Genomic DNA, 24,053 nt, shown 5'->3' with positions numbered 1-24,053 from the left:
TATTTTGCTTGCTGTTGCAGACTGTATTTCCATAGGAAACAGTTCAAATGCCAACTGAATCCTCAGAAGTACTGTATGTTTCTAAAGGCTAGAGAATTGTTCTTATCCCAGGGAAAAATCAAGGTTAAAGTCCTTTACCCTGAGTGTTTCAATACTATAGCCTACATGCATGTTGATGGGAGGCTGGAATAGAGTTGAAGCCCCTTTTACAGCAGTAACATAAGAGTGGATTAATGCTGGATGGTGGAATAGAAGGAGGTTTAAGGCCATACCACCTGTCAGTAATCTCTTTCTGCATGTTTATAGTCCGGCTGATTTCAGTAGAGCTGCCTAGCACCTACAGTTCATACTAGCCAATTTTGATTGCAGGATTACTTGCTGCAACTGATGTGCTGCAGTGATCTGAAAAAAAAGGCTTCAGCATTTTTTTGCATCTTCCTAATTAAAAAAAAAATATATGTATTAGTTAACTAATAGAAGACTGTGTGAAACTAACCTTTAGGAAGCTACATTTTAGGTGTAATGGCTGATACAGGTGTAGGTTTTGATGCTGAGCAATAAGCTGTTCTGGATTGCCAGTAGCAAGGACTTGCTTTTGGGTGGGAAGGGAGGAGGATGGCATTGTGTTATGAAGCTTTGGTTTTGCAACAGTTACAAAAGTAGTAGAGAGGTTAAAACATTAATTTTTCTCATCGGGTGGAAGAAGAGCTAGACTTCTGGATGAAACATTTTTAATTATTTTATGTGGGCTGTATTATCTAGATAGGTAATATAATATAACCTATTTCAAATGCAAGAAGAATTTTAAATGAAAAACATGTTTTTCTTAACTGACAGTGTGATACCTGAACTCAGATGCAAGTAGATTGTTTTCATGTAACTGAATAGTACTTAAGGTAATGCATTTAGTTGTAAAATTAATTCAGTAATGCTTTAAAATGTTTCCAGAAACTTGAAAATACCACAATTTATTATTTTTTTAATTATCAATTTGCAAAAGCCTTTTACAATTCTGAGGAAAAAGAAACAAACAAACCAACCAACCAAAACCCAATAACTGATACAGCTATTGAGATTCGGTGAAGTACGAAGTTTCTACAGTAGCAGAGATTTTTCTGGTGACTGTTCAGATAAAGAAATTGGATTTGCTTATGATAGTTCATACCTCCTCCATTACTAAAATTAGGGATTTGCAGCTTCGTTTTACTACTTTTCACCTCTATGCTGTACAATCTAACAAAAGGGTCGACAAGGCATTGCAACTTTGTTACCGTGATCTAGCTTCACTTTATCTGGATGGACAGTTTCTGTACTACATCTATAATATAAATGACCCATGACTCTTCAATGGACTAATTCAGCATTGTAGACTCAGGAGAAGTTTATTTTATTAGAACATTTTGTTTTAGATACATTAGTTTGGTAGCTTGTCACACTAGAATATCTATTTATGCATGGTAGTTTTTCATTAGTGTTATGATTTCTAATTATTTCTGCTTGGGGTACTCCCATGGAGCAGCAAGTAACCAAAAATGTAGATAAATGGTTACTTGACTTAGTTTTCTATCCTCCTAATAGTTTGCTGAATACTGTAGGATTCTGAAAACATCAGTGCCATGATTTCCCAGCTGAACTGGTAGTAGCAGGGGTAGCAATCTTCTAGTAAAAGTAGGAGCTGGGTTAAAGTGAATGTTGGTGAGAAGCAAATAATGAACAGACAAATTGTTCAGAATTGGAAGTCAGGTATTTTTTCACTTTTTCTTTAGCTCAGCTAATCAGGGAAGGACTTGTTCACATGTTTGGAAAATCATCCCTTCAAATTGCCAAGATGCAGAAACAATCGGGAAACAGATGTGAGGCAGGAAAGGGGATGAAAATGCAAAAAAAAAAGGTTTTCCATCCAAGCACTGTTCTTTCACTACTCATTCACAGTTATCAAAAATCATTATGGGCTTGAGTTCTCTGGCCTCACAAATGCGTGCTTGCTTAGTGCTTCATTCTGCCTTTGCTCAGTAATGTGTTTCCTTTCAAAAATGTTTATAACAAGGCCTACGGCTACAATACTGTAAGTCCAAATGCTAATCGTAAACACAAAAGCAGTTCTTTTTATAACAGTATAACTAATAATTTTGTCATAATTTGGCAAAAGTAATGATACTGTTTGCCTCTTTTAGGCAGTCATGATTTGCTTAAGAAACTCATAAGAACTTGTACCCTAAAGCCTGTGTTCAAGGTTTTCTTTAGATTTCTCTCAAACTCTCTCAGAAGGCTTTCTTACCATCCACAATTAATTGAGCTAAATAGTTTTAAATTTCATTTTATCTTGGGGAGAATGTGTGCCCTCTGATTTTGATTTTTGAACCGAATAAGTTATTTATGCAGACATTGAACTCTTAAGATTATTATTGTGCATAAAGTCATCACACCCAAGCATGATTACAGTAATTTTTTTTTTTAATCTAATTTTTTAGCAGAAATGTTCTACTTTGAAAAACCATGAAAATATTAATAGATTGTTACTGCCCCATTAGGCATATACTTGTATTCTTACATGCTGAAAGAGGTGCTATATCAAGCCTACTGATGAAGACACAGGCAAATGAGAAATGTTACTGGTTTCCCTCCTTCCTTCAGTGATGGTTTGAGTGATTTGCCAACCTTATTATTGAAAATTCTTGCCTTCCCATATGAATTTGTCTGCATCTTTTAGACAATGATGTTTGTTGTGGCTTTCTTCACTATATTATAGAGTCCTTTCCTGCCCAGGGTTTTTTTTGTTCCCCTCTTGTTCCCTTTGAGACACTTGTGCTGTAATCAAGTCACCTTTTGATCTTCCTTGATCTTTCTTTTGATTGCTAAACAGACTGATGAGCTCTTTGTCATAAGTAATTTTCTCTTTCCTCTCCAGTTTTAAATAGTACTACAAATAGCAAATTCTGAGATGCAAGCTCATTAAGATTTGGGCTCCTAAAAACCATAATGAATATGGACAAAACTCCAGTCCTTACCTTTTTTTTTTTTTTTTTTTTTTTAACCTTCTTACATACTGCTACTCTATGTTAAAATGGTTGAGACAGTGTCACAGTTTCATAGAAGAGTTTGTGTTGGAAGGGACCTTAAGATCATCCAGTTCCAACCTCCCTGCCGCGGGCAGGGTCACCTTCCACTAGACCAGGTTGCTCAAAACCCCATCCAACCTGACCCTGAACACTGCCAGGGATGGGGCAGCCACCACTTCTCTGGGCAACCTGTTACAGTGCCTCTCCACTCCCATAGTGAAGAAACCCTTTTTGATTAGGCAGTATCATGAAGCTGCGGTAACCTCAATTTGTGTTAACTAAAACCCTCTCAGAGATGCTGTTTTTCATGTCTGTTGTTCTGTTTTGCAGCTCTCTGAGGGCGATAGCATAATTTTTACTTGTAACTTCATCTCCCATTTCTTATTTTACATGCATGCTTGTTCTGCAGTGCAGTTTCCATCTGACTTATGATCTTGTTATTCTTAGAACTGTTATCCTGTAGAATAATATTGATCAAATTCGGGGAAAGGACAAAATATAACCTGGAACGTTGACAGCATTCTAGTTGTCTCTTCATTAGTTAGTACCTCTAATCATGTGCACTGCTGAGCTTATTTAAAAACAATGTAGTGAAAAGATGTAATTTTTAGTTCGAGCTGCTGGAAGAGAGCATCACTCTAAGCAAAGCAAGCCTGTTTTTAAGTTCCAAGCACATAATGTGTGTTGAAGCAATCACTTTGTTTTTCTAATATGCAGCTCAGATTAGTTTTAACAAAACTAGTACTATTTTAGACCAACGCAAACTTAACTGGAAATCTAACATGCGGCTATTTATATCAGCTATGCAGTTCCATATTTAGAAATACCCATGGACAAAAAAATTCTGACAACTAAACTATAAGAGAAACGTAAGCATTCCCAAATCTTCGCTTGATGAGTGACTTTTGAGTTGTGTATTTTTATGGTAATTAAAACTAAACACTGCAACAGTAAAGTAAAAGTATCTCATCAGTTTGGAAGCCAGTAGTTTAACCTGAACCTGAAGTTTTGCTTTTGCTTTGTTGTAATACCTGAAGTTTTGCTTTTGCTTTGTTGTAATACCTGAAGTTTTGCTTTTCCTTTGTTGTCAAAAAACATACTGAAAGCCTGTTTTTCTAGGATATTGACAATTATTGTAGGTCTTGCTTCTTTCCGTATATTCTGAATCAAGATGATTTAAAATAGTGTCATCATTCTGGAGATTGATTTGCCAACTTGAAGGAAAAATGAATCAAAGCTTTTAACTTCTACTTAAGCGAGATTAAGAAGTGGTTTTTGTACCATGCTATCTGCATAGACCTGGAATGGAGAAGGAATCCAAAATCTGTTGGGTTTAAGGATGAAGGAAGGCTCCATGTTTCACAGTAAGGGAAAAAATGCATTTTGTTTTTGAACTGGAAATGAAGTCATCCATGGAAATATGATTTATTTCTGTCACTAGCTGATTATTTCAGAAATGTTGGCCCTGAGTCATTTTCATAGGCATTAGACTGTACACTTAAAAAGTCTATTCAGTAATGGATGTATGATAACTTGGAGATAAATAGAAAAATCTGCTCCACCTCATGGAGCATTGATAAAGGAAGCCTTTCAGTTGAATTTTCCATGTTTTCCTGTCATATTTCTGAGCTATTACTCACTCCTTGTAGATAAGGAAGTTAACTGGTTAATGAAATTTTTCTCCCATTGTGTGTATTCATGGAGTGGGGTAAACATTTTTTATGGTGAATAAAAGATAATTATTTCAGTAATTAACTGAAACTGTATAAAATAATAAAATCACATAGGTGCATATTCCTTTAGATGCTGTATATCTGGAACTGATAAAAAGCCACTCTTCATTATTCAGTTCATGAACTTTTCCTTTTCCAGGAAAGGCAGAGATTTGCTGTAGGATCAAGTTGAGCCATTTCACATTGTAAGCAAGAACCCTCATCAAGCTGTGCAGAAATCTGTTCCTTCTGTACTATAATTTGAGGAGGAAGTCTAGGAGATTATAAACTGTAAAATCAGTTAAGACAGCTCAGTGTGACTAATAGATATTTGCTGTAGAAAAATTTTACAAAGTAAGATATATGATGTATCTGTCATAATCCTTCATGACACTGTCTAGTAATTTAGTAAACGTGAAGAAGTTAATTCCCAGAAAAGTAAAAAAAATACCTTTTATTTTTTTTTCTTTGTGGGATTTTGTTTGGGTTTTTTTTGTTTGTTTGTTTGACGAGTTTTAGCTAAGCTTGGGTCTATTTTTGTTTTTCATGGCAAGGCTTGTGACGTGTTTATATTTAGAAAAATAAAACATCCATCTGGAGGTCCCCCACAGTATTAATTTTCTTGCTATTATGAGCTCTTTCTTAATACTAACTGAACCCAGGAAATCCCAGGAAATTATTTTTGAGACTATTTTTATCCCTGATTCGTTTTTACTAGGTTCATACTATTACTAACGTGAATGTAATAAGTCAGATAATCAAGCTGCTTGTGGCTTATGTTGTGGCAAGCTGAGAGGAAAATATGTAGCATGCAGGACTTCACTGGTCATACTGAAACAAATAAATTACTGTATTTAATCAACTAACTCAAAATACAACAAGGCACAGAGAGATTGAGGTCAGACATGCTAGGATGAAATTGGTGTCTTTCTGATGCGAGCATGCAGGGGCAGAGAGCTGTTGTGCTAAATATGAACCACATATATTGGCACAGGGAGCAGTATTTTTTCTTGGCATTTTGGAATAAAAATTAGATAACTGGAGCTAAATCACAGGAAAATCTCAGTGCAATCTATACTTATTTTTTAAGTGTGGTTCACAGCAGATAAAATATGAAAAGGTTCACGTGAACACATAAATGTTAAATGGTATGGGTTAAAGTCTTTTGTTTGAAGCCCTTGTCAATCAGGCAGCGTAATGTTTTGGCATTTTTATAAATAAATGCTTAAAAAGTTGTTTCGATGCTGTGTCCGGCATTAGATAGTATTTTCTTTCTTTATTATTCAAGGAGTAGGACAAAGGCAAGTTTAAATTGCTTTCCTATCTATTTATCTCAAAGTCTTTGGGAGTATGAGAGCTTCTGCTTCATTAATACTAGTAGAAGCCAAACAGGATTTTCAAGTACCTCAAGGAAGTGATAGATATACAGGATTTTTGTCCAGACTGTGGCAAAGTGCCCTGTGCTTGATCGACTTGAGATGAAAGCCAACACTGATTTAAGAAATGGAGATAATTTTGCAGTAATGGTAAGGTGATGCCTACAGATCCATCACGGTAGCAGGGACAAAAAGTTTTGCTCTATCTGAAAATTGAATGTTTGAGAACATCTTGTTTTCCACATAGTCCCCTTATCTCTGCTAAGGGGCAGGAAGGAGATGGAAGGAAATGCTGTGTACAAGTTCCTGGAAGGATACTGAACATCTATACTAAGTGCTAAGGGAAAACTCTGATACTACTTTCCTTTCATTGGGAATTCATTTGGTTTTGCCCTGATCGAAAAAACACTTTAAATATATTTTTCCATGACCAGTAAAATTAAGTGCCATGATTCCCAAAAAAGTGATGTGCTCTCTGTCATGGAGGGACCTGGGGTCCTGCCTCTACTTTGGCTGTGCTAGTTCAGTGTTAGATTGTGCAGATAGACAGCTGGATATTGCTGATTGCACCAAGAAGGTCATTCATATATTGTAGAAAAAAATGTAGGTTTCTGAATAAAAAAAAATAAATAAAAATTGCAAAAATAAATCAATAAGGCAAACACTAATACAAACTTAAATTAGTGTGACAAATAACTGTTCTAGAACTGGTGTAATAATGCTTTCACTTTTACAAAAAGTTACAGTTTCAAGAGTTTCTTACCTGATCATGGGGAGGTCTGGCAAGGATTTAATTGAGGCTTCTGTGGTTATATTCCGTTGAGTTTCACTTTCTCATTAACAATTTTATCACTATCTTAGGCAACCTTCAAATAGTCCATTTCCAGTTGTTTGTTTCGTTAAGAAACCCAGCTGGAAATGACCTCTAATGGAAAGGAAGTGTGAGGTATTATTAATCTGTTCATACACTGGGAGGCTTGAAACAGTCGTCCCTGTTACCACTCAGTGATTCATGTTTGTGTTCTTAGCAGACCCTTTGCTATTAGCAAGGAAGATGTCAAAGGAAAATAAAAAAAAAAAAAAATAGACTCTTCTGCAAAGAAAAATAGAAGGGAAAAACTTGCTCTGGTACACAATTCTATGTACCTGGTCCCTTGCTGTGAAGTTCAGACCATCTCTTCCCTAGTCCTTCCACCAGTTCTGTTGTTTGTCAGCTACGATAGAAGGATGAGGAAGAATTTGGGATTAGTGGTACAGCTGGGTATGGGGCAGCAGTTTAGAGGTAGAGCTGGGGCAAAATCTGCCTTCATGTTTGTTGCACATTGGATGAATTTGAGTTAGTGGCTGAATCCAACCCGCAAGTTAGAATTTCCTCATATTTGAACTAAGGGATGGTTTTGGGTTTGGTTTGTTTTTTGTTTTTTGTTGTTTTTTTTTGGTTGGTTGGTTGGTTTGTTTGTTTTTGTTTTGTGTTTGGGTTTTGTTGTCTTGTGTGGGTTGTTTTTCAGGGGTTTGGCTTGTTTTTTTTCCCCCACAAATATAGTTACTATAAGCTTTTGCTTTTGAAGGAGCATCTGCACATCCAATATTTCACTTGACCTAAAGCATATGCAGCACTGCATCATGTTCACAAAAGTATGAAGAATACTATTGTCGTGGTTTAAGCCCAGCTGATAACTCAGAACCATGCAGCTGCTCGCTCACTCTCCCCCCTTCCTTCCCCCACTCCCAGAGGGATGGGAAGGAGAATCAAAAGAATGTAACTCCCACGGGTTGAGATAAGAGCAGTCCAGTAACTAAGGTATAACACAAATCACTGCTGCTACCACCAGTAATAATAATGATAAGGGAAATAACAAGGGAAGAGAATACAACCACTCACCACCCGCCAACCGATACCCAACCCGAGCAATGATCTAGCCCTTCCAGTTAACTGCCCCCAGTTTATATAGTGGGCATGACGTGCTGTGGTATGGAATACCTCTTTGGTCAGTTTGGGTCAGGTGTCCTGTGTCTGCTTCCTCCCGGCTTCCTCTCCTCCCTGGCAGAGCATGAGACTCACGAGGTCCTTGGTCAGAGTAAACATTACTGAGCAACAGCTAGAAACATTGGTGTTATCAGTGCTTTTCGCAGGCTGAAAGTCAAAAACACAGCACTGCACCAGCTACTAAGAAGGAGAAAAATGACTGCTACAGCTGAACCCAGGACAACTGCCAATACCATTTTTAATTTTAACTGAAAGCTTCAGAACTGTTTGCTGTTTCATTTCATGAACTTTGTCGTAGCTGTGTGCTTTTTGGCCAGACGGATGCAGTGAGTATTCGGCAAAGGCTGGGAGGGCTAGCCTGGGAATCATAGTGTGAACACAGGTTAGGTGATGGTGACAGTCCAGGATACTTCATCCTCATGAGGGCGAATGTTGTAAGTTGCAATATTTGCAGTCATCAGTTTAGGCATCAGTTCATGGATATGTGCTGTTTCTAGCCTCAGTTTACAGAAATTGTTCTGTGATGAAGTAGGGGTGTTTGCCTTTCTCCTACAAGTTTACACTGTACTCAGATGATACAGGATTGTGCTATGGGATGCTGTAACTGGAAGTACAATTGCTTGTGTGGCCATTTGGCAGAGGAAGGAAACATCTGTTGAATACCTTTTGAATTTAGAAGCTGATGGAGACTATGGTATAGGTAGAGTTAATAATAGCTGTACTTGCAGTAGAGTAATGTTACAGCAATGAGAATAAGTAATTGTGGCAAGAATAAATTCTAGCATAGATTTCAACAGCCCCTGAACCCTTTAACCCAACTAACATTAACAAAATTTTTCTATATATTGCAGGTGTTCACATAAATTAGCTTAAAATAGAGATGAGATTCCAGCTTTTTTTTCCTTTGCTTTTGTTATTTTTTTTTATTTTGATTTTGATGACTTTGATTTTGATTGACTTTGATCTTGAATCACTTGCCATGTCTTTATGCTTTTCATTTAAATTCATTCTTAGCAAGATTAAATCTTTCTTGTTTCATGCTCTTTCGCTGAAATACTTTTCTGTCTTATCTATTTATCTGGTAGTAGTAACCTCTTTCGTCTGAGTTTTATTCTGTGAAGCTCATTTTCATTTCCCCATGAAAAAGGGTTTCTGTTCCTGGTCATCCTATTCCCTGTCCAGTTTTAAACACTGGTAATGGGGGTTGTCAGCAGCACTTCAAATGAGGCCTTATACAATGATATTATTTCAATTATTTTTTATATTTCTATATGAGATGACTCTTTGTCTCATATAACTTTGCTGTTTTTAACTATTTTTTCTAACCAATGCAAAGAAGTTTTTTTCCATGAAAGGCTGAAAATAATTTTAAATTGGTATTACCCTAAGAAACTGGCAGAAACTATATAGAATTAATATGAGTTTACTCCTTTTGATTTGGGATTTCTTTAGGCGTTTGGAGAGTTTTTTAGTTATGAGGTTGTTTGGGTTTGGCTTATTTTATTCTTTCCCAGACTGGGAAAAAAGCTAAGACTTACATCAAGAATCATGTGCAAGTACCTAATTATCAGAATTTTGAATCTAATAGTGCAGAAATTTGAGAAGCAAAATACAGAGACAGTGTATTCAAGTTGAGATGTTAACTCAGTATGTGTAGAGGAAACATGGAGAAACTTGTCAATGTAATAAAAGATCCACAAATCATTCCTATATTGTCAGTTTGACCTGAATAAAACAGTGCTTATTTCTTTTCAAAATATGAAGGTTATACTTAGCATTGCATTTCAGCTTTTGCAGTATGATTTCAACACAGGCATTATTTGCATTAAAGTAATCTTGAACATAATAAAGCCTTGGTATTAATATAGTTTATTTGACCATTTCAGTCTGAATGAAAATTTAAATGCTTTTTGGAAAGGCAGAAAAATCCAAAAAGTAGTCAGCAGAAGTACTATTATGGAATTGACTCTTGCAAGCTGGGGGGGGGGGGGGGGGGTTATACCCTAAATATCAAATACATCCACAGATGCTTAACAGAAAAGGCACTTCTTTAATGCAAAAGCTGACTGTGCTGCAACAAAGATAGAAAGCATTCCATCAGCAGATGAAGATGATGAGCCAGCATGTTCCCTACTAGGCCAGAAACTCAAAAACAGTGAAATATGTTTCATACTGAATGAGCTTAATTTGCACAGTAACTTAAATGTTAAATATAGTAAGGTCTGTTTCAACCACCAATGAAACCACCAGTTTTGTTTGCTAGACTTGAGACTGTTCAGCTAGTGACACAAGTTGATGACCTGGAAGCTGCTTTTAAATTGCCCATTTCTAGCTTATGTGAAAGAAGTCAAAAATACTTGATCCTTTTTCTCATTTTTGTGAGTCTTTTGCAGAAGTGTGTATAATATCTCTCTTCTGTGCATAACAGATTTGCAGCTAATGATGAATCTGTTGAGGCTCTGGAGCAAAATTAAGGGTGGCATCCCTTGTATGGAACAGCTGTGGCTAACTTTGCTTTGTACTGTCTTTAACAGCATGGAATAGTTTTTTCCAGACGCCATTTCTTTGTTAATGTAGAACATAGTTATTAAGTTATTCCAGAAATCAACTGGAGGGCTTTGTAACACTTGCAATCTGAAGGAATTACCTAGTTGAAGTAATTTGTAACATCTGTCTCTGCAGCTAATTCAGAACATAGGGTTTGCTGAGGCAGTTCCCATGGAAGTCGAAGAGGGCTTAACACTTGGGTTTGCACTCCTTTCCATGACGGGTGTACATTTATTATCAAGAGATATTAAAGAGTGTAGTTCCTAGAATGATACAGGCCTTCCTTGGTATTATCCAAGGTATGCTGAACTTTTTGAAATTGCTTTAAAGCTACAGCTGCTGTAACAAAACAGACATCAGGTCTTCTGGATGTAGGACATTTCTTTGCCTGTGATTGTAGAATAGAGCAAAGCAGCTAGTGCCTAACCTCCCTTTCAGAGCAGGTTTGTGTGACTGATAGCACAGAGGAATTTCTGTAGGCATTTAGGAGTATTCCTTTACTGTAGTGTCACTGAAGCTCAGGTTCCCCAAAAAAATCCATCCTTATTTTCTTAGTTATGAAGAAGGAATTGTTTTCGAATTTCAGTGTTAACGTTAAACACTTTGAGAATCTTAAAAGAGTTGGTTTTGTTGAAGGTTTTGTTGTTGGTTTTTTTTCACGAAGCGGAGAAAGACAAGAGGTTTTGTTTACTTACCGCAAGCAAGCTATACTTAGTGGCAGAGCAACAACTAAGGCAAGAAATTATTTGTTCTGAGCATGATTTGCTGGGTATCATGTCTCCTGACCTTTGATCAGATGAGCATTACTAGAGATTAATTGAATCACTGGTGGCATATGAGATGCTTCAAGTACCTGTATGGAAAGATTTATGTTTATATCTGATTATGGCAGATTAGTACCTGTAGCTTTAAAATGTCAAATCTACTGTGCATATTTCGGCCTTCCCAAACATCTGTTCAGTGAGATCTGATGTTGTTGTGTTGTGTATGCTGAGGTGAATCTACATGTAACAAACAAAGTAAAAGCCATTATGGAAATTAGTAGTTTAATGTAGATAGGACATTTGAGATTTCATTTTTAAGGTTGAACAAACACTTTGTAATTTGTCTAGAAACAATTAAAATGAACTTTGTAAGTAGGTATATGTCTGTTCTGTTCTAAAAGCTAGGATAAAACCCTTTCTTTTTAGGTTAAAGCCTGAGAGGTGTGATCCAAGAATATGGAAAATAAAGTACATTAGGTTGAAAAACAACTTATCTGTATACTGTTATTATCAGGAACTGAAATTATTTTCATGACTTCTATTCTTTAAGATACAGTTGGGCTATTATTTTTCTTTCTGAATGGGAGCTCATGGAGACTTTCTTTCTTGGTATATTAGCACAGGTAATATTTGGTTGTTCTGCAGGTCCTGAAAAGGTAATTTCTTCAGAGTCCCATTCTGTGACATGCTACAGTATACTGCTGTTTTAGTTTTCCCCACTCCACTGGCTGATGTTTCATCTTGTCTTGAGAAGAACCCCATGACATCTTCTAGTTTGCTGTCCAATTTTTCTGTTATAGCAACCTAGAACCATGCAGCTGCTCACTCACTCCCCTCTCTTTCTTCTCCTGCTCCCGGAGGGATGGGAAGGAGAATCGAAAGAATGTAACTCCCACAGGTTAAGATAAGAGCAGTCCAGTAACTAAGGTATAAAACAAACCACTGCTGCTACCACCAGTAATAATAATGATAAGGGAAATAACAAGGGAAGAGAATACAACTGCTCACCACCGGCCGACCAATACCCAGCCCAACCAAGCAGTGAACCAACCCTTCCAGGTAACTGCCCCCAGTTTATATAGTGGGCATGACGTGCTGTGGTATGGAATACATCTTTGGCTAGTTTGTGTCAGGTGTCCTGTGTCTGCTTCCTCCCGGCTTCCCCTCCTCCCTGGCAGAGCATGAGACTCACGAAGTCCTTGGTCAGAGTAAACATTACTGAGCCACAACTGAAAACATTGGTGTTATCAGCATTGTTCCCAGGCTGAAAGTCAAAAACACAGCACTGCCCCAGCTACTAAGAAGGAGAAAAATGACTGCTACCGCTGAACCCAGGACACTCATATAGCACTTCCTTTCATCCTTTCTCTGATTTACCTTACTTCACTTCCATTTTAAGTCTTTAAACACTGACCCCTTGTCACTTTCCAGAAATGCTGCTGGTTTAGACCTATCGGTAGGAATGGTGAATGATAAAGCCTGGGAACTGATGTCGCCTAATAAGAGAATCTAACCTTATCAGGTATTATTTTTTTCTGCTTATCATGACATTGTAACCTAGGTAATTCAGTAATCTGACTTCTGTGCAACCTAGTTGTGAATAGGAACTCAGCATTACCTTTGTGGGTCTGAACCCCAACTTTGAGCCAAATTTCACATTACCTAAACAATATTTGTTAGAAAATACTTAAGAATAGTAAAGCGTTGGAATTCAAATATCATCAAAGCATGGACTGTTAGTTGCATTAAAATTCTCCCATCCATAAAGCATTATGAAGATCCACTGAACTATACCTGTTGAAGTCTTAATCTCCAAGGTGCCTATTTTCCAAAAGTCACATGAAGCAAGATGTTGTATCTGTCGTGTTTTTATTAGTGCATGTGGTCATAAAGTGGATATTTTAAGGCAGGTTTTTTTCAATATTTTAGAACATCATTGATATATTTTTTTAATTATATAAAACTTATAATATTTTTTTTCTTGGTTTACATTCTAGCACATAAATGAACCAGTCCTTTTTAAGGAGTTACGTATGCAAGAGGTTTTTAAGTTTAAGGAAATATTTAAACTGGTAGTCACATACATTACAAGCCATATATTTTCTATTCCAGTAACAGAATCCTGTTTTCTGATGTAGTTTTAATGATCTTGATTGCTTTCTAAAATCTGAGATTTATTTTTTTTTTTCTTGGATGTGTGCATGTAGTTACTAATAAACATAAAATTATGTACTTTTGCGCCTTTATTTCTTTACATCCTAGAGTATCTTTTTCTGTTTTTTCAAAAGTATCCTTTGTTCCAAGTCATTTGAGTGTGATTCATAAGAACTATTATGATGAAAACCACTGTTAATTCATATACCTGGAATTTAAAACTAGTATTCATTCTTGTTTAAAATTCTTAGTTAAAAGCAATTACAAAATGTAATAATGATGCAAGGCATGAGATCCATAAAATTAAAGGATTGAACAGCTTGCAGGAAACTAGCATGTAGTAATAATTAGTGATTTCCTAGAAAATCCAGGTCTAAGCTGTAGGTTAAAAAAATAAAATGGGGTTTGACTATAAAAGCATAAGAAAGGTAACTGTCAAGAAAGCAAGTTTTCAGCCAAAAGCCAATGTTAACAAACAACAAAATAGATGTAAACTGGTAGCACATTACTTGAAGCTGGACATAAAGAAAGCAATTTTGCCAGCAGGGGGAATACAGCTCTTAAATAGCCTCTCCAAATGAATAGAGGGGGCAAAAAGAGGACAGGCCAAAAAGGTGGTTTAATGTGTGGCAACACACCAGACTCCAACCTGGGTCTCAGAGAATGTGCTTTATTTAGTTACATGCTCCCAGTCTCACCGCAAGGAGGTCTTGCATTACTATAACATTCCTTAGATCCTAGCCAGTTCCTGTCCTTTCTTAGCAGTACATACCGGGTATCTTTCAGGAGTATGCTAATAACAGATATGATGGTTCTACTCATCCTCAACTCATATCTTCTATAAACTTTTGAGTTTTCACAGATTCAGGAGATTCTCATTGTTTTATCACCTCTCTGTTACAGGTTTCCATCATATCTTGTTGCTCCTTTTGACTTTTGAGCTTTCAAGCTCATCTAGCGATATCTTTCCAGTGTTAGCATCTCATCCCTTTTCATCTTATAAATCCCATAGTTGATCACAATCCTGTTAACCTAATCTTTTATGTTGTTGCTTTGGCGTTTTTCAGTACTATGCTGGACCCTCTTTAAAACAGTTTCTCTTGCATGTGGTTCAAAACATCAGTTCTGCCTATGCTGATAAATTAAACATTGCCAGAGAATGTGCTTTGGCACTGAAATGTTATCATTTATTCTATCAAATTGCTAGCAAGTTCCCAGTGTGATTTTGATCTAGGAAATGTAGTGGGCTGTTCTTAGTATTTTGGAAGTTTGATGTGCCAGAGACTGTCCCCAGTAGTCAATGTAAATGAAACTACTCTGATTTGGAGACATGGAACTTAATAGCATGGACAGGGCCAGACTAGCAGTTGGCCTTGGTACTGCTCCATTCACTGATGTAAATGTTACTTCCAAATCTCTGGTGACCTCTTTATAACCACATATTAGAAATCACATTCCATCCTCCCTTGCCCTAATAGACAGATTAATTGTCACCTTTGGTTTTCTTCATTAATACTTGTGCTCCCTGAATTCCATTGCTGGCCTATGTCTATAATTGCCTTTATATATAAAAATCTTGGAGCAAAATCTTGGAGCAGATTCTCCTGGAAGGCATGCTAAGGCACGTGAAAATCAACAAGGTGCTTGGTGACAGCCAGCATGGCTTCACTAAGGCGAAATCCTGCCTGACCAATTTGGTGGCCTTCTATGATGGGGCTACAGAACTGATGGACAGGAGTAGAGCAGTTGATGTCATCTACCTGGACTTGTGCAAAGTATTTGACACTGTCCCACACGACATCCTTGTCTCTAAATTGGAGCAACATCAATTTGATGGATGGACCACTCGGTGGATAAAGAACTGGCTGGATGGCCGCACACAAATAGTTGTCGTCAATGGCTCAATGTCTGGCTGGAGACCAGTAAATGAGCGGCATCCCTCAGGGATCGGTGTTGGGACCGGTCTTGTTTAACATCTTTGTTGCTGACATGGACAGTGGGATTGAGTGCGCCCTCAGCAAGTTTGCCGATGACACCAAGCTGTGTGGTTCGGTTGATGAGCTAGAGGGAAGGAATGCCATCCAGAGGGACCTTGACATGCTTGTGAGGTGGGCTGATGCCAACCTCATGAGGTTTAACCATGCCAAGTGCAAGGTCCTACACCCGGGTTGGAGCAATCCCAGGCACAGCTACAGGTTGGGCAGAGAAGAGGTTCAAAGCAGCCCTGCAGAGAAGGACTTGGGGGTGTTGGTTGATGAGAAAATGAACATGAGCTGGCAGTGTGCGCTCGCAGCCCAGAAGGCCAAACGCATCCTGGGCTGCATCAAAAGGAGCATGACCAGCAGGTCAAAGGAGGCGATCCTGCCCCTCTACTCTGCTCTTGTGAGACCTCACCTGCAGTATTGTGTGCAGTTCTGGTGTCCTCAACATAAAAAGGACATGGAACTGTTGGAACAAGTCCAGAGAAGGACCATGAGGATGATCAGGGGACTGGAGCACCTCCTGTATGAAGACAGGCTGAGGAAGTTGGGTCTGTTCATCGTGGAGAAGAGAAGGCTGCGTGGAGACCTCCTAGCAGCCTTCCAGTCTCTGAAGGGGGCCTATAGGGATGCTGGAGAGGGACTCTTCATTAGAGACTGTAGTGACAGGACAAGGGGTAACAGGTTCAAACTTAAACAGGGGAAGTTTAGGTTGGATATAAGAAGGAAATTCTTTCCCGTTAGGGTGGTGAGGCACTGGAATAGGTTGCCCAGGGAGGTTGTGAATGCTCCATCCCTGGCAGCATTCAAGACCAGGTTGGATGAGGCCTTGGATGATATGGTTTAGTGTGAGGTGTCCCTGCCCATGGCCGGGGGGTTGGAACTAGATGATCTTAAGGTCCTTTCCAACCCTAACTATTCTATGATTCTATGATTCTGTATATTTCCAATGTCTCAATGAGAAGGCATTCTTATCAGCCCTCTATTTTTCTGTTAAGATTTCCCAGCTAGCTGGCCTTTGTCCATTTTCATTTGCTAAATAACATTTTCTGCAGACAATTCATAACTATCTTTGTTCCAGATCTCTCTCTTCCTCCCTTACTCTGGTTCTCTTTTGTTAATTAATTATGAATTCAAGCTAAAAATGATCAAATAGAATCTGAAACTGCCTGTTCCTAACCAGTGCAGAGCACATGTGATCATCAATTTGGAATTTCAGTTTCTGAGCAATAAGTCTTATAGATTGTTCTCCTCCATTTCAGTACCATTTGAAAGATGCTGCCTTTTCTTTCTGTCTCCACTTTTGTCCAGGGTTTCGTCTTGTTATGATTCAATTGTTACAACATCCTTCTGTCTGACCTTTGCAAATTCAATATTCCTTTATTTTCATTTAGATTCAGTTGTTGATTCAAAGCTAATTTCCTGCCCTATCACTTTGCGCATCCTTTACATTCCTCCACTGACTCTTGCTTAATGCAGCTCAGGATACTGTTCACCTTCTTTGCTGCAACAACGTGTTGCTGGTTCATTTAACGATGTTGAATCAAGCTGATGTTTGTCTTCCACTTTAACATGCCCATTTGGGGCCTGATAATAGTCTTCCTTTTTAATATGATAATTTGGGACAGATATCCTTCAGGCAGTTTATTATAATCAGTGTATGTATTTGATAGAATCATAGGATGGTTTGGGTTGGAAAAGTCGTTAAGATCATCTAGTTCCAAACCCCCTGCCATGGGCAGGGATGCCTCACCCTAGACCATGTCATCCAAGTATTTATATTCATAATAGTGTCTTAGCAGGTGGTGTTGTCCAGACCATTTGCTGAGGATAATAATTAAAATCTCCTATAAACTCTTCGTTGTTGCTGGCACCAACTATCATTTTTCACTTGGAGATTTGCAGGATACTGTAATTAACTTAGTTCATTAGCCTGCCTTGAATCCTTTCCCGAATTCTAATTATAAACTCAGTATTAATTCTTTCCAAACAAAAGCCCAGTGTCCCATCACAGGTAAAGAACTAAGATTTCTGTCCCCTGCTAGTTACAGCTCTCATCCTAAACCTACAAGCAGTACTGAAGCTTTCAATGTCTCTGAACAGTGTATTAGCGATAGGTAACCTTTTTGATACTTGATATATTTGTTTTTAAAAGCATAGATGTTTAAGTCTGCCTAGATTGATTAGTTGTTTTCTGTGCTTTGGTCTCTGTGTCAGTTTTCTTTTACTTCTGCTGCACAAACAGGATTCATGTGGTTGTTTAATTTTCTATGTCTCCATTTAACCAGTGAGAATTCTATTGCAGCTTTTCTGTAAGCTGACACTTTTTGGTGGAGCTTTTATGGCAGCAGGGTACAACTTCTGTCATCTCTGATGCTGGAGACTCATCTGACTTTTAACATTTTGTATTGCAGTTCCAGTCACTTGTATTTCTTTACAATATGCAGAGAAAGTAGAATTTAGTATTTAGAATGTGTTACTCATCCACACTGTTTTTTAAATATCAAAAGCTACTAGCCATGCATTCTAAAGGTTGCACAAAAAAAAAAAAAGAGTATGATAGACTATTCAGTTCCAAGGAAAAATATATCTATCTAGACAATCACATCTCCATATGGTATGTTGCATCCCAATAGAAGCAATGTTACGACCTTTCAACTGCAGAAGAAACCAGTCCCATTTACCAAAGGAGAGATTTAGCAGAAAGTGTGTAATATATGGACAGTCAACAGTAGGATTACCCTGCCAGTCATCAGTCACCTTGATCAGATGGCTTGTTGGCCGTGGCAGTTGAGTCCAAGGACTCCTTTTGTGTAAGCTGTTTAATGTGGTTTAGATTAACCCAAAGCCAGAAGTACTAGTTTGAGTTAGTACAGTTATCATTTCTGTCATATGGATTGTTCTGGTTTCAGCTGGGATAGAGTTAATTTTTTTCCTAGTATCTGTACAGTACTGTGTTTTGGATTTAGAATGAGAGCAATGCTGATAAGACACCAATGTTTTAGTTGCTCCTGAGCAGTGCTTACATTAAGTCAAGGACTTTACAGCTTCTCATGCCCTGCCAGTGAGCAGGCTGGGGCTGAACAAGAAGCTGTGAGAGGACACAGCCATAACAGTTGACCCTAACTAGCCAAAGGGATATTCCATACCATGTGGCATCATGCTCAGCATATAAACTAGGGGGAAAGCTGGCCAGGGAGCTGCTGCTTGGGAACAGGCTGAGCATCAGTCGGGTTGGTGGTGAGCAGTTGTTTTTCATTCACATTACTTGTTTTTCTTGGGGCTCGTTTCTCTCCTTATTTTCCTTTTCATTACAATTATTATCATTATATCATTATTTCTACTAGTAAACTGTTCTTGTCTTAGCCCATGAGTTTTCTTACTTTTACCCTTCTTTCTTCCCTATCCCATTTAGCCCGTGAGTTTTCTTACTTTTACCCTCCTTTCTTCCCTATCCCATCAAGGGGGAGTGAGTGAGAAGCTGTGTGGTGCTTAGTTGCCAGCTGTGGTTGAACCATGACATAGGTGCACACATGACCCACAAAATCATGCTAACTCTCTAATTATTGATAATTAGTAAATTTTCCAAAGTGGATGTTTAGCATTCTCACCACTAATCTCAAATACGTGAGATTTGTTTCAGTTTGCTGTGCCAAGGACTAAAAGCAGCACTTTACAGTTTTTGTATAATTCTTCTGCAAGCTCTTCAAGATCAGACATTCAGTGGCTAGGGTATATGTGCATCTATGCCAGTAAAATTAAATTTGGGACCCACAGCTGAACTATATTATTCTGTCTTCCAGCTCAGATTTATGGAAGCATAATAAGCTGAACCTAAAATGATGTAAAATGACTGTTCTTCTCTAAAAAACAGTCTTAGAAACACCCTATGGTTTAATTAATATTTTGTAGGTTTACATTAGAATGTGAAACTAATGGCTACACTTACTACTACATTAAAGAGTGTGAAGGCACAGGCCTGTGCACTATAACTCAGTTACCTGTGTGGTTGTGGTGTTATAAAATTCTTTGGCGTTATTCTCACCTTGCACTTTTCCATATAATTCACAGATGTAATTTAGGAGTTACTCCAGCATGAAACAGTAGGTAGTTTGGCTCTCCCGCCTGTGTGGTGAGTGTATACTGGTAGGTATGTGGCCAGTACATGCCGATTGGTCTTGAAGTCAAAAAAAGGCTCCTGGCACTCTTCAGCCAATTATTAGAAATGCAGACCATGTATCTGTTCTGTAGCAACTTTCTAGAGAATGTTCTTGTTCTGTGCTAAATGCCCTCTAATTAAAGGTAATTTTATCACTCTTTCAGTCACTCTGGGATGGGTACTGCAGCACAGCCAAGAGGCTGTAAATTCAATCTAGTTTATACCCCATTAAGTCTCTAGCAGTAGTCCTTAGCAAAAGGTTCAAATCATTATGGTATGTAAAGATGAATAAAAATGAAAAGATATTGTGGTCAGAGCAGTTTGTTATAAAGCATACACCATACACATGTATGCTAGAGCATTGAGTATGTATGCTGGCTGCTGCACTAATTGATCTTCAGCCAAAATTTCTGTATTTCTGTTTTGACCACTGTTTGTAGAAGTGTGCTGTGTTTATTCAGATACCATTAATTAATGATTTTCTACAATGTAATTTGTTTTTATTTCAGTGTGCACACTCATAAATCTCAATGATTTCAGTATCTTTTCCTGTGTGTAGCCCTGTAGCACCATCTTGTGTGAGCTTCAAATGTGGTTTCAGTATATGCATTCAGCAATCTTCATATTGACTGTAACAATTTTATTTAAAACCCTTTCATGTAAAACTGAAATTGGGGAAACAGGAGCATGAAATAATTCCCCCTTATAATGTATGTGGTAGATTTCATAACAATGCATTCATTTAAGATACCTATATGCCAGGATGATCCAAATAAATACGAGGCATGGGATACTGCCATCAGGAGGCAATAAATACGTATTTTATCTGGTTTTATGCTACAAAAATACAGAAGTAAAACAGAGAGATTAGAATCTCTGTGAGAAATAAAATGAACTATGGGATGGGAAAGAGCTGCTGGGAAAATTAAATAGGAATTGTTATGAAATAGCTGACAGGAATAAAGTTGGAAAATGCTTTTAAATGGTAGCAAAGTAGCAAATGGAGCAAGGACACAGAACCCATGTTCGTAATTAGCTGTAGTGCTTTGAGGTTTCTGTATGTTTACACAGATACAGAAAGTGGGAAGGGAAATGCATAAACCAATCTTTTTAATATGACAGTGCAAATAATAATTGGAGGCAATATTGTGGTGCGTTTCAAGTGTGAAAGTAAAAGTATATTTAGAAAAGCTGTATTGCTGCCTTTTTTTTGTTCTTTTGGTTTGAGTAACTGCTGGAGATACGGACCTGATAAACATGGATATTCTCATCTGGTTTTGTTCTCACATTAAAAGGAATACTGGTGTCTGACTTTAGATCATGAATATAGATATCAGGAGGGAGAGACTGGAATCAAGGAAAACAGGATTTGGCTTCTCTGCAACCAACACTCTCCCAGCACACAACCAAATAATTTTGCATAAATCTTTGATAATTGCTACAAATGCAGATCATGAAGGCAAAGAACTGGACTATGGAATGAATATATATATTGACAGATGGTGGGGGGGGGAGGAAATCTATGGTGTTCATGCATGTATTTATAGTCCATTATTCTTCTCTGCCTGTCCTGTTTTGTCTGCAGTTTATATTTGTGAGGCCTGGGGGAAAGGACTTTTCCTCTTTCTTTTGAAATGCTAAAAGCAACTAGAAGAAAAGTTCTGCGGGTATCAGTTGTTGACAACAGACTTCCAAACAAAAAAAGAGTTGTATCAGTGCTTCTCTCACTATCCTTTCTAGCTCTGTACTTGCAACATATAGACTAAAAAGAGCCTGGGTTTCCTCTCTTGCAGCACAGTTTTGCCAGCAAGCAGGTGCAAGTCGTGCTAGAAACCTTTAATCTTCAGCATTTGTGCAGCCATCATGTCCATATGATCCATACCTCCTGAAATCTCTCCACTTGACTGTCTGAACATCTTTATTATTTCGTCTTGACTATGCTTCCATTGTACCTTCCATTTTTCACTTTTAGGTGCATTCATGCAAGAGATGTAACTACTTTCTACATCAACATTAAACAGACACAGATACCTCTTATAATTCAGACAGTTGAAGGAATTGAGAGCAAAAACAGTTATTATCAAATTAAAGATATTCAGTTAGATTAAAAGTTCAATAGTAATAACCATTGAGATACTGGCTAAAATGTGTCAGCAGGAATGGAGGCTGGATGATGGTATCCAAGAATTTAGATCCCTTTAAAACTAGATCAGAAAACTCATGGCATGATTCCAACCTCAGCTAAGGACTGGAAGAGTTATGTAAGAGACTGGTGGGAAGAGAATAAAAGCCACATGTGTATGTGGTCTAACATACCACAATGCAAGCCAAGTCACTTCCCGTACATCAAACCATACTCGGTTCTTTCTGCTAGCATGTTTTGTGTGTTTTGTTTAACATGCAAGGTATACCAGCATCTAGATGCAGTAAACCCCCTGGAAAGAGTAAGGAAGTGCTGTGGATGTTGTATTTTGCCATCTTCTATCCTGAGTATTGATAAAAAAATCAAATACCTGGTTTAAGTTTTGCAGATTCTGTGGTGAAAATGTCACAGAGAACACATACCAAAACTAAAATCCAAAACTGTTTATTTTCAGCAATCTTTCAGAAAGTGCTCGTGCTTTCTTCAACCCACTGCTTCTGTTCCTACTGTCTCTGACATATGAGGCATATAGAAAAAATTGCTGATCTTTATTTTGCATAGGCTACATTATTAAATAGACTGTGCTGATAGGCTGGAATCCATATTCCATTCACTTGTAGTGGAAATGGAGGGGTTTTTTTCACCAGCAGTTTATACGCTCAGATAAATTATTTTGGTGTCTTTGTCACAGATTTCTACTGTCATTTAAGAATATTGTATGTAAGGACTTATTGTATATGTAGTTTAGTAATTTTATTTAATTTCTGTCATTTCAGGTAACTCTTGGAGTAAGCCGGTAGAAGTGACAGCACTTTATTCATTCGAAGGACAACAGCCAGGTGACTTGACTTTCAAAGCTGGAGACAAAATCATGGTCACAACCAAAACAGATTCCCAGTTTGATTGGTGGGAAGGTAGAGTAGGAGGACAAACTGGCATCTTTCCAGCCAATTATGTTGCCATAAGTAACAACTGAGTTCATATAAAAGAAAATGTTGAAGCAGTAGTATATTTACAGTGAAAAATATATTTTAACTTTTCAGATCTTGTTAAAATGAGATTCTTGGTCAAGACTATTCTAACATAAAGTTGAAATGCATCAAATGACCTTAACTCTCCTCTAAATTCATTTCTTAAATAAACAGTAATTGATAATCCATTTATGAGAAAGTTTTAGTTTTTAGCAAGTTGCTGTATAAATCTACTCCAGTTTGTGTCTTGTTTCAATTCTGCCTTGCTATATGGATTTATTTTTCACATGAGGGAAAAATTATGAACAATTTCAAACTAAACATAAATACTAATTTATTAAATTATAATTTATGGTCTCTAATAAATGCTCTCAATTTTGCTTCAAAGCATCTCTGAGTTGGAGTTTGTTACTTTTAGTAAACACAGATCTTTTATTCACAGGTATAGGGGAAGAAATTACCTTTATACTTGGTTTTAAAAATCACTTTAGGCATTGCAGTACTTCTTAGTAACTACTGTAGGTCCTGTTCCCAGTATTTATCCTTGTTAGGCATATTAAGACCTTTTTTTAGACAACTCTGTAACAGTTAAGCAGTTCAGCTTCTCTGATAGCTTGTTTATATTGCCCTCAACTTTGAAGAGTTTAAGCACTTCTGAAAGTTTGCTTAATAAAATGCATGAATAGTCCCTCCCAGAAAATTATACTTCCTCTAGCCTCGTAGAGAGGAAGGCATCATTAGGAAATCATTCCATTACACTCACTGGCAAAAGTTCCTGGATTTCTTTCAGACAGGGCTGCAGGTTTTTAAGAAACTCAAAATGAGACAGAAGAGACTGAAGGAATAGTGAAATGTATTTACTAGCTTTCAATGAAAATCCTTCATATTCTTTGCCTCACAGACAGAACAGATGCCTGTGGTCTGTCTTCAGACAGATGCCACCACCAAACAGATCCATACTGTTGCAGGTATTTTTTTCAGAAGTTATTTTCCAACCAGCTGGAAAAAGTTATATAGGCTTACATAGCTGCAGTGGAAGTGTTAATATATGTCTTTAGAAGGACTGTTGTAGCATCTGCCAATTTGAGGTGAGAAAGCAAATTCTGTGTTTACCTATCATAGGCTGCATCTATTGCTTATTAAGCAAGAAAACAGTAAATTGTCCAATATGAAGACTCAGCAAATAGAATTAATATCATAGT

The 24,053-nt window shown here is 37.6% G+C and overlaps 1 protein-coding gene across 3 annotated transcripts in view; it reads left to right on the top strand.

The window, feature by feature from the left end:
• The window catches only part of SH3YL1 (SH3 and SYLF domain containing 1), a 51,292-nt gene extending 28,054 nt beyond the window's left edge, over window positions 1-23,238 (top strand). For all 3 annotated transcript variants that reach the window (XM_061460706.1, XM_061460707.1, XM_061460705.1), the window contains exon 10: window positions 22,657-23,238. In XM_061460706.1, the coding sequence (XP_061316690.1) occupies window positions 22,657-22,856 (200 nt within the window). In that variant the 3' untranslated portion in view covers window positions 22,857-23,238. The remainder of the gene's footprint in view (window positions 1-22,656) is intronic.
• The last annotated feature ends 815 nt before the right edge of the window (window positions 23,239-24,053 follow it).

The sequence above is a fragment of the Pezoporus flaviventris genome, unplaced genomic scaffold (genome assembly GCF_033815535.1).
Source record: "Pezoporus flaviventris isolate CSIRO_AGI_PZ_B2104156 unplaced genomic scaffold, CSIRO_AGI_Pfla_v1 ptg000031l, whole genome shotgun sequence".
Taxonomy (NCBI): Eukaryota; Metazoa; Chordata; class Aves; order Psittaciformes; family Psittacidae; genus Pezoporus; species Pezoporus flaviventris.
This window is presented reverse-complemented; position numbering and strand designations above follow the sequence as displayed.